This window comes from Schistocerca gregaria, chromosome 3 (genome assembly GCF_023897955.1).
Source record: "Schistocerca gregaria isolate iqSchGreg1 chromosome 3, iqSchGreg1.2, whole genome shotgun sequence".
Classification (NCBI taxonomy): Eukaryota; Metazoa; Arthropoda; class Insecta; order Orthoptera; family Acrididae; genus Schistocerca; species Schistocerca gregaria.
In genome coordinates, this window is record NC_064922.1 from 785,538,172 (window position 1) to 785,550,238 (window position 12,067).

Below are 12,067 nucleotides of genomic sequence, written 5' to 3' on the forward strand. Positions count from 1 at the left end.
TTGAACCATCCATTACAATTGGCTCCCAAGCAAAGACTGAAAGCAACCAGTGGTTGTGTGGTGGCTTCTGTTGAGAATGGAGGGAGCAAAGAAAACAAAAAACAGTGTGGCCAACAACCATCCAAACAGTTTCCTTGTGGCCCTCAGCACTTTGGAGACCTTGCACCTCATAGGTGCAGTAAAAAAGAGCTGCTCATAAAAATAACTTTATGTGCAGAAAAACGTTTGTCAGAGGCAGAATAGAAAGGAAATACACAGCATTTTAGCACTAACAATATGAATTTCTGTTGTATTTAAATAATATCAGAATATTTTACAATAAGAAAAAGTCTAAATTACATTATTACATTATGTCAATGCACAGATTATAATTTTACTTTGATGGTAATTCAGGTTGGGAGACAGTTCTTGATTTGTCTGTTGCCTTTGACATAGCATTAGCACGAAGCACTGACCCTGGACTAGGATAAGGCCTCATCTGATAAAGAGGCCCTGCAGCTGTTGTATCAGCACCAGTTTTTGCTTCATTCTTTTTCCACAAGCCAGTTGCCCATGTTCCCCTGTTGAAATAATACAAAATATTTTTAAGTATCTATCCACAGACACAATTTAAAATAATCATAGTTTTTCATACTGTAAGTTCTGATAATACACACAATATTCATTAGCCAAAATGAAAACAAAAAGACAGATTAATTTAACAATAAAACATTAATGTTCTGCAAAATTATAACAACAGACTGCCTCATTACCTTGGTGTTTCTGAGTATGATGCAGGGTCCATTGGATCTAGGTCATTCGGTACTGCTTTCATACGACCATGATTGCGATCCCTTCTGTCTTTCTTTCTATGCAGCTCTTCCTTATGTGTCTCTGGCCTGTCCTCTTCATCACTCATCTTGAACACAACAGATATTGAATAAACAGTACTGTACAGATTCCAACTCCAAACACAACACAAACAGAAGACTCTGTGCTTATCATCATTTGACATATATACAAGACCTGATTCATAAACTGACATTACTATTCACACACACACACACACACACACACACACACACACACACACACACACAATTATTCTTACAGCTTTGAGAACTGAAAATTTCTAGCCCACATTATAACATTATGGAGATGGTATCAGTAGATTCATTAAAGGTTTCTGGTTTATGTTTAGAAACTGTTCCCACAATATTTTGACAGATAGCATATGTAGGCACCCTGTAAGTTCTATATACGCGAAATATAATATGGATTGTAGACTTACAACCAAATCTGCAACCTCACAATTACCAAGAAAGCATAAAATATGAAATAGGCAGAATTCATATTACAGGGGAACAAACGTCTGAGTATTAGTATCACAGAAACAGCCATGTTAATTTCAATAACAAACCAAAAGACAAAAGTTACAAACTGTGCAATAATGCTAAATTATTAATTAAATCATCTTAGGAACTTTATGTCTCATACGAAATCTGACAGGCAGAATCACTGAAATGCTTCCTATATTTTACCAGTTCTACCACAAATATAAAAAAGCCAAATCTGAAATAAGAAAATTGCATCATAATTTTGAATTCAAAAGCTTGGCTGATTCGCAAAACTGTTCATACTAAAATTACTTTCATTATTTGGAAATCCTGACATGGAACATAAAACAGATGTAACCTATTTGTAGAAAAACACAAAACAGCAAATCACTTTGTTACTACTGTGTGGCTACAGTTGTCTTGGACTGCAGTCATATATATGTGTGTGTGTGTGTGTGTGTGTGTGTGTGTGTGTGTGTGTGAGTGTTTGTTTGGCACATGAGTGTCCAGGGTCTATTTTTGATGAAGGCCTTATGGGCGGAAAGTTTTATTTGGAACAGCCCCCCACCTCCTCTTTTTTTGTGCCTATCTGCAAATCAGCATCTCCTTTGTATGGTGAGTAGCAGCTTTCCTTTTCATAATGTTGTTACATACAACTTGTTTGACAGTCATGGAAAACATGCCCAAATCAAATTAAGTGTACCATTGTCGGCGCAAGATAATCATCATATTCCCATTAATAGTTACCAAAAGTTACTGTGTGCATTATTCTCAACCTGTATGTTCCATATTTTTCTAGTTTTTGTAATGATATTAACTTGTCTCATAAACAAAAACCAGAACAACAATTCCAGCCTGAACCTGGAGGTTTTACGAGGTCTTTGACTATTAATGCTGTAGACGCATTTGGTTGTCAGGGATGATACAAAGTGCATGTGTGTTAAAGAGAAGCTCTATAAACTGTTGTCATCACCAATATGTGTGAATATTGTAATCAGTTGTGAAAAATGTATCAGACTCTGGAATCAAACCATGTGGTGGAAAATGACATAATGGCCAAGACTATTTATTTAAAGGCAAACATTAACTTGTATCTACTAGCAGAACTATTTTTACAAGCTTGCACAAGAAGAAGACGAAGCAGCTGTGTGGGAGGCTATTGTCAAAAATTCAATATCAGAAAGCTAAATATGATTAATTCAGCTATGCCTTCTTCACTTTGTCCAATTTTCTTCTATGGACCTTTGCCTATATGTGACTCTTGGTACTTATTTTGATTTGTTAACATTTTTCCTCAGATTTACAGTTTTGCAGGTTGAAACAGGAAATTTCCATTGACCAATTTTCATTACATGTGAGATGTAATTTGACTTTAATAGTGGTCATGGCCATACACAATTGTTTTGAGTTATCGCATTACTTATTAGTGACTACTTGGAATTGAATTAGGATTGAAAACAACTTGAATATAAAGATTTTTTATTGTTCGAGGAATAATATTCAGTTAAAAAAGTTTGCAAGAAAATTACTAGGGAAAAAATAAATTTTCATACAGTAAATATCACTTAAACTGCATATAATATCTGTATTGCTTTATCTTTTGGGCTGCGTTAAACTTTCATTTCAGCTAACACAGAAGGATATTCATTAATGTCGTGTTGTCCTTAAATAAAAGCAATGAACAGGAACATTTTCATATATCACTAAACAAATTAAGAATAATATCACAATTCTTCAATGCCCTCTGTGATAAGAGCATAAAAATTATCGCATAATGTATCATGCAGCAAGTAAGTGTGTGGGAGGGCCTCTGACAGCAGTGTTTGGAAATCATAGATGCAATATCAGGACAATGAATGTTTATGTCAGGCCTGGAAGTACAACCAGATAGCCTGACGACTGAAATGACTGTTCACAAAATACAGGACACCCAGATTTGAGTCCTGACCTGGTACAATTTATTAGTGATCACAACATATTCATTACTTTCTTATGCAATTGTGTTCTGTTTTTCTATTCTCCTGAGAAGTGACATTTTGCACTTACATTTTTATCCGTTATGATGTAATAATCAATATCTGCAAGAATAGTGATGTTTTGAAACCCTTTTTTAGTGAGTCCAAATCATAATAATTTATTTGTGGAGTTCTTTAGCATATTGCACCGATTTTCTTGACTGATTATGCACAGATCTTAACCACAAAAATTTAGTTTACTACTGCTCCATATATTTTGCCACTGTTTCCAGGATCACATCAGCCTCTTTTTTGACATTGTTTTAAACTTTTGGTACATTTACTTAAAATAGTTTCATCATCTTCTTACATGTCTGCTGTATTACAGTAGCCTGTTTCTGCTGGAGACAAAACTTGAATGTACGACTAATGAGCACTTCTAACACTGAGTCCAAGACATTTGGTTAAAGTTACATTTTCTATCCAGCCAAGCATGTTAGTATCACACAGCTTACAACGTGTGATGGCTGATTTGTCTTTCATATTATTAGACAATACAGTAAAGAGTTGCAACAATGAAAAAATATTTTGAAACTGTTGTTAGATACATGTGACACCAAAAGTGCGGGACATTCATTTCTTGCTACTACATTTCTGCTGTGTATATTCATTTTGATTGCAAAAGATCAACAATTTTTATGAGTTCATTCAATGTGAATTTTGTGAATGTGTGTCATTAGCTAGACCAAAATAATGAAAACTGCTACTAGTTAAAACTATAAATTACCAACGTTTCTGCAAGAAATAGCTCTTCTTTCAACTGTTGTCCTTGGAAAGCTCATTGTATCCTTACTTGTCACTGTTCTGTCCTACATTAGGTCAGTTCACAAAAACCTATACAATATGATAAATCCTTGAGGGAACGTGCCTCAAATAACTATAACTGTCCAAGTTTCAAAATTGGCTTTCATTTTGTTATTGTCCTTCCTTTCTTGAAGCATGACACAGAGAGAAAGTCAGCATAATACCAGTTATATTCAAATTACTGAAGAATGGAAGACAACGTGAGAGAAAAGGGGGCAGATGGAAGGAGAGAGGGGGAGCTAAATAAGCAATAAGCGTAACAAAACATTTGAACAAAGTAAATTTGTGTGAACAACAAAACTACAACAAGGAGGAAAAAATCCACAACTAAGCAACTGAAAGCAGAGAACCCTTGGATAATAATGAGAACTTAGAAGTTTGACGGTGTGCCCAGACTAAGAAACAAACAATATAACCACTGATGCATCACTTTGATTTTTCTGTAGTGATGATTACAAAATCAAATTTTTCCAATAAAATAGTATGACAAATTGACTTGATACATTTGTTTAATAAATCAGTTGCAATCTAACCAAATCTCCAAAATTAATCCACATTTCTAGATAGAAGCAATGTTTTCTACACAAACTGACAACCAATATATCACTTTGTGTAGTATGTTATGTGCGTGCACTGTCACCACCACCACCAAATGGTATACAGTAAAGAAAATTCTAAAAAAAACATCAACTAATGTCCAAGAGATGTAAAACAAAGCACATGGTTACAGACTGATGGGTGTAAAACGAAATTCATCTGGCTGTGAAAAAGCAATGCACTAAGTATTCAACTAACATGTCAGAATCTTATTGAAAGATATCTCACAAAATTCAAAGAAATTCAGGTCATGTATGAAGATAGTCAGTGGCACCAACCTTACAGTCAGCACATAAATGTGTGGATGACACAGAAACAGAAACTGAGAGTAGCAAAGCAACAGCAGAAATGCTGAACTGTGTTTCCAAATGTTCCTTTACAAAGGAAGACTGCCCCAGTTTAATTCTTGCACCACTGTGAATACGAGTGATATCAGTAACAGTGTGTGTGGCACTAAGAAACAGCTGATATAGCTCAAATTGAGCAAAGCCTAAGGGTCTGACTGAATCCCTAACAATTCTATACAGAATTTCTAGCTGAGTTAGCTATACTTAAGTATAGATAGCCACATTATTTACAAAGCCTGAGGTTACTTTTTTATTTTCTGTCAGGACATGAATATACAATGTGAACAGCAAAAATCCTAACTCAACTCCATGGTGCATGGCTGAATTTACTTTTTACATATGTTGATGACTCTCCATTCAAGATAATGTGCTGTGTCATCCCTATCAAGTAATTCTCAACACCATCATAAATTCCGTTTAAAAATCCCATAGCTTTATACTTTTGATAATGTATGTTGATGTGGGAGCCAAGAAATACTGCATCCGCCTGAATACCTTGTTCCATGGCTTTCAGGAAATCATGTGAGAAAATTGTGAGTTGGATTTCACATGGCTGATATTTTCAGAATCCATGCTTGTTGGCATGAAAATTAGTCTGTTGAAAATACCTAATTATGTTTAAGCTCAGAATATGTTTTGGATCACTTCTCAAACATAAAAGTGTGATTAGCAACTGGCAGATAGCACAGAGTCACTTGTCTACAAGAAGGCTAACAGAAGTGATCCAAAACAGATAGAAACAGTAGCAAATGTAAGAGCTGCTGTTGTGACTGACTGAGTCATAGTGTGATAGTGTTGTTGCAAGATTTGTGCATGTACTCATTACGTTTAGATTTTCTAAAAACTCTGCTGTAAGTATGACACATTTCATAGTTGGTCATAAATTCTGAAAACTCTAGAGGAAGAATTGAATGAATTTAGATTCAAGGGAAACATATCTGAATGGGAATAGTCTGACGAAATTGGTGAATGATTCTTTAAGGAAGGTACAACACTGGCTCAAGGAAGAGTTCCTATAGCAACTATTGCCAATAGGCTTGTAGGACAACACATTCCTGTTAGAATTCCTGCAATTGAGAGGAATCTGTATCCAACACAAGTTTGAGAGATTTGTTTGAGGAAGACGAAACAATCTATTGGCAAAGCAAGCAAGTAAGAAACAGGGTGGTACTGCTTTGACTGCAACATACTTCTCATCATGCCTAAATATTTCAGACTTTTCCATACAATAGCCAATTACGTGTCACGTTGCTAAAGAACTCACCTCACATAATTCTTATTAAGGGCAATTACACTTTCTGTTATTGTTGCTATACAATTTTTAATTTATTCAGAATGAAAATAAAGATGAAAAACAAACAAGTTTCTTCTGATAGTCATTTTTCACAGCAGATTGTATATTAAAAAAAAAAAAAAAAAACAGTGTAAATGAGTTGACAAAAGTGGAAAGCTAAGTGCATTTTACATGGTAAATAGGTTGGTGGAGGGGAACGGGTGGGGGGGGGGGGGGGGGGCAGTGAAAAATAGACAAGTTGGAAATGAACGAGCAAAGAACAGGAATAGCCACAGAAAGGAAATTCTGAGACTAGAGAAATAAACTTGAACTTAGGCATTGGGAATGTACAATATCCTGTTGCTGAGCATGCCCTACAACATGATAGGTGTGACCTCAGTGTCTGTTTTACACCACATATAACATTAGACTCTCTTTACAACATGTGCTCAGTTCACCCCCCTCCCCTCCCCCTGTCTAAATTTATGTTAATTTCTGTGGTTTCAGCATTTCCTTTCAGTAATTATTACTGTTCACTCCCTTTTTTAATTTTGTATTGTTTATCTTTCGACCTGTCTATTCCACCGCCCTACTCTGTCTACCATGTATATTGCACTTACCTTTCTGCTCATTTTTTTCAATGTTCTCTGTCCTGCATATAATATTATCTCCCATCAATGAGTTCTCAGATTTTCAAAACTTGTCCACTGCAGGTACCAAAAATCCTTCTCAACCTGTCCGTAAGGCTCCTCTGACCTTGACTTCTGGGTGATTTTGCTGTAACTCATCCCATTTTATACACCTCACCAATCCTTTTTCTTCTTCCTTGCCCTTCAGCCCTTCTGTCAAAAGAAACTTAAAAGGCACTTGCGACACAAACTATCTTGCACAAGTTTTACATACTGTCTGGATTATATCCTTTCAAAGGAATTGGCAGATTTACAGTTCCCTAATTTCACACACCTTGATCAACAGATTTCCTTTCCCTGACCATTTTTTTTTTTAAACCAACACATTCTGTTTTTTAAACATCCAGTGCTAGCTGGAAAATTCTGTATTCCCAGTATATATGTAAACTCATGAGCTTCCCTTTTCAACAATAGCCCATTGGAGAGCAAAATGTTTATCAAAGGTTTGTTCACTATTGATTATGATTTCACCAAAATTCTGGGTCTACAGAATTTTTCAGTTAGCAATGACCAGATAGTTTTAAAATTAAATTACTTGATTTTTAGGAATGTTGTGGCAGAAACGAAATCTGTGGATCACGTCAAGTTTAACCAGTAGATTGAAAACTCCCAGTTTCTTTTGAAGGGCGGAAACAAATGTTAATGGAGGGCCACACTTTTTAAAATGATTGCATGCATTAGTTAAATCCGCATTTCTGAAAAGATATAAACAGTTAAAGAAAAATTCTGAATGTCTTGGTGGGCCACAGAAAACCCATTAGCAGCCGCCTGCTGGCAGCTAATTGCTCCCACCTTATCTGGAAGATACTTAAAATGTGACACGAATGGTTTGTTTTAGAGGTGCCTTCCAGAGCAAATCTTCATGTTTAAAGAAGAAGAGTGCCAGAGTGCTAAACAAAGTAAGAAGAACCTCACCATTCTTCGTAGAAAGAAAATAACAGGAGAGGACAAACTGCCTCTTCTCACAGTCAGGAAATCAGAACAATCTAGATGTTTCATAGGTATATTCTTTATACTATATTCCACAACAGTTTAACATACATGGTGTCCCATTTGGCACGATATGGTGAGTATAACATTAGGACAAGTTGCCAGCTTGATAACCCAAACAAAACCTACTTTACTGTCCAAGAAAATTACCAATGCAAACACATTCTTCATTCAGGCATGATCCTCAATATCTCTTGAAAAATATTCATGGATATTTTATTGTTAAGTCACAAAACTGGCGCACTCATAATTTGTGAGATAATGTAATGAATAGAATAATACACCATTTGCCAAAACGTCGGTGAACAATGAACCTTGTGGCAAAAAGATTGTGTCATACTTAGGCCTTTGTTAAAATATATCATCTCTTTTTCTCTATATTGCCCGATTTGTGTCTTTTTTTATTTAACTGAATTATGCAGCTTTACCAAGAACCTAAGACTCGTAGGTCATCCTGTATTACATATTATCTCCAATGTCGGGGTTATTATATTGTAACTGGACAGGTGGCGCTCGCCACTGACCAACAACTTAAGTGCCAATTGTGGTGGATCATGCCTTTTTCCAAAGGATATGAGTACCAGCAGTAACAAACATTGGAAGCAGGACAGGCCAGGACTTCATTGATGGAGAAGAATTTTTGCCACTTCTGATCTCTTACTGTACAAGATATCTTTACATCTGTCCCACAAATTCTAGTTTTCTCACAGGGTTAATTTGAACAGCTTTGAAAGAGAGGAGGGCCAGGATGAGTTAAATTCTACACAATACTTTAATTTCACAGTTTGCTGGTGTAAGGACTCAACCCACTGACGTGGGTGACAAGTGAAACATTTTAGCAGGGGCCGATAGATGCTGATAGGGGGAAAAAATCATCATTTCTATTGGTAACTGTTCTGCACGCGTGAATTTACCAATATGCATAAACATTAAGTACTTTTACATGCCAAGACCACTGGTATGTTACAACTGTTGAACTGTGCTGACATACACAATGTCAAATGTTATTAACATGAAGAAGTTGTGACTTTTCAGGAGTTGTAATAAACATTCAGGCCGGCCAAGGATAAACACGCTCTTTGCTACAAAATTCACTACGACAGCATGGTTCACAGAAAGTGTTGTTACCATCAAGAAAGCTCGTTTTGGAACACTGCGGGGGAACCAAGATTTTGAGCCACCAAAAGCAACTGGTACTGATACTGGACTTAACAGTGAAGACTGGGACAATCTCATTCCTCAGGGAATCTGGGATGTCTATGGATTCACTGCTGGGGGTAGAGACAGGCAGTCATGCAAAATACTTTCGAACACAGTTTCTGAAAACTGTCTTGAGCAGCTGAAAATATCTGACACCTTGTAACTAGAAATAGGCCGGGACTTATAGACAACGTCAGTATAGAAACAGGGATTAGTGATCATGATGTCATTATAGCAATTATGATTATTTAAGTTAATACATCAGTCAAGAAGGCTAGCAGAGTGTTTTGCTAGATAGAGCAGATAAGCAGTTATTAAAATCTCACTTAGACAGTGAATCTGCACACTTAGTTACAGTAAGATGGCTGTAGAGGAATTATGGGCAAAGTTTAAGCAAACTGTAAATTGAAGTCTGGAAAGTTACGTGCCTAGTAAGGGGATAAAGGGTGGAAAAGACACACCATGGTTTAATAACAAAATTCAAAAGATGCTGAGGAAGCAGAGGTTGTTCCACTCTAGGTTCAGAAGAGGATGCACAAATGACAACATGGGAAGTTTGGTAGAGATTCATGCACTTGTGAAAAGATCTATGTGCAAAGCATACAACAACGATCACTGTCACACCTTAGCAAAAGATCTGGCAGAGTCTAGAGCTTATATTCAGTTTTGTTAATCAGTCTGGTGTGGAAGTTGAGGACAGCAAAACGAAACCCGAAGTTTTATATTTCGTGTTCAAGAAATCATTTACACAGGAGAACCGTACAAAGATACCATCATTTGACCACTGGACAGACTGCCGTATGGACAACATAGAAATAGGCATACCTGGTGTAAAGAAGCAACTGAAAGATTTGAAAACAAATAAATCACCAGGTCTGGATGGAATCCCAGTTTAAGTTTACAAAGAGTACTCTAAGGCATTGGCCCCTTACCTATCTAGCATTTATCATGAATCTCTCACCCAGCACGAAGTCCAAAGCGACTGGAAAAAAGTGCAGGTGACTCCAGTATACAGGAAAATAAAAGAAAGGACCCGCAAAATTACAGACCAATATACCTAACTTTTGTTTGCTGCAGAGACCCTTAACTTATTCTCAGTTCAAATATAATAAATTTTCTTGAGATTATGAAACTTATGTTCACAAAACAACATGGTTTTGAAAGCATTTTCCCTCCCTTGCAGTAAGACTACTCATTGACAGTCTGACCAGGCGAAAAAAAATTCCATATGTACTATTCCCCGAATGTTGAGAATGTTGCTGCAAACTTGTTGAGCTTTTTTTTGGCCTTGAAGAAGATGGCGTTTTTCATTGTGATGATTACTGTTTCGCTTCAGGATCATAACTGTAGATCAAAGATTCATCACCTGTTATGACTTTGGATAAGAATTTTGGACACTCTAATTCTTTGTTGCAGCTCAGTGCATGTCTGAATTCTTGAGGATTCAATGGTCAATGCTGACAAGGTGTAGGGCAACTTCACTGCAATTCATCTCATGTTCAGTTCATCAGCTAGAATTTGCTAACATGTAGCGTGTGATAGCCTAAATCTGTTATAAACATTGTGAATTGCCTGCCTTTGGTCTTCATGAACCATATCATGCACTTTCATTAACATTTCTGGTACTGAGCATGTCAATGGTTGGGCAGAATATCTGACATCTTCCACATATTCTCGGCCTCGAAGCACTTGAACCACTCAAATGTTCTTGCTTTACTCTGTGCACTATTACCAAATGTCTCTGTCAGCAAGTGGAGGGTTTCAGCTGCAGTTTTCTTCAACTTGAAAATGAGTTTGATGCAAATCCATTGCCCCTTTACGTTATTCATTTCACTATTCACGAAAGCGCTAAAACACATCCTGACACACACCACTACAACACACAACTGCATGCAGCAAAGATGCACAACTTTGTGCTACAATAGCTAACACGTGTATTGTGAGACATATAGTGATGGGAAGTTGTGCTGGTACTGGTTTGACCGGTACAATGAAATTCTAAAATATTTTGGGTCACATCTCGTACATAAAATAATAGAGCAAATCAAAAGTTTTTTCCTTCCAGTGAGGCCACAAAGCATCTTGCTACAAAATAAAGTTCTGTAGTTCAGCTTCTTGCAATTGAGGTAAGAGCTATAGTTTTAGTGCATCAAGATAAGAAAACACCTGTTAAGTTTCTTCACTGAAAAAGGAAGGCTCACAAACTTTCCACTGGGATATGGGACAAAAAGATAAAATCTGTTTCAGGGAGCCTTGTTGCAACTGTACCGTCTCGTGGGGATTTGCTGACTCCCAGATGTGCACATTATGTGTGTTCACAATGTCGATTCATCGCTGAAGATGACACAATCCAGAAAATCTTCATCATCATACAGCAACATTTTATCTGCAAAGTTGGCACATAAACCATAGTCTGTAGGTTTTAGAGCTTTAATAACTGCAAAAAATAAGGACACAGTTGTAAATATCTTCTTAGAAGCCTCCACACAGACATTACTGAAACTGCTAATTCACAACTAGCCTTCAAACTGATTTCTTGGGGTTAAGCATGAAAGACTCTCTCACTCGTTCAATACATTCTTTAGTCACACTTGGTTGTCCCTTGTTCTTCCTTTGCAAAAACAGCCAGAGTCTTCAAACTGATGAGACCATCAACAGATTTACTAATGCTTTGAGTCTTACCGTGAAACTTAATGCAAAACGCACAATGCACTGTAACAACAGATTCAATCCTTATATTCTGTAAAACACAAAAAGTGTTCCGTTCACTAGTTTCCATCTTTGCTACTATCACCTTCCAATGGAAGACGAAGGAAACAGTGCATGCATATGCACA

At 36.6% G+C, this 12,067-nt stretch overlaps 1 protein-coding gene across 2 annotated transcripts in view; it reads right to left on the reverse strand.

The window, feature by feature from the left end:
* Positions 1-260: 260 nt before the first annotated feature.
* The window catches only part of LOC126354228 (polyglutamine-binding protein 1), a 50,203-nt gene continuing 38,396 nt past the window's right edge, over positions 261-12,067 (reverse strand). For both annotated transcript variants that reach the window (XM_050003715.1, XM_050003716.1), the window contains exons 6-7: positions 753-898; positions 261-560 (exon numbers count right to left, since the gene is read on the reverse strand). In XM_050003715.1, the coding sequence (XP_049859672.1) occupies positions 374-560; positions 753-898 (333 nt within the window). In that variant the 3' untranslated portion in view covers positions 261-373. The remainder of the gene's footprint in view (positions 561-752; positions 899-12,067) is intronic.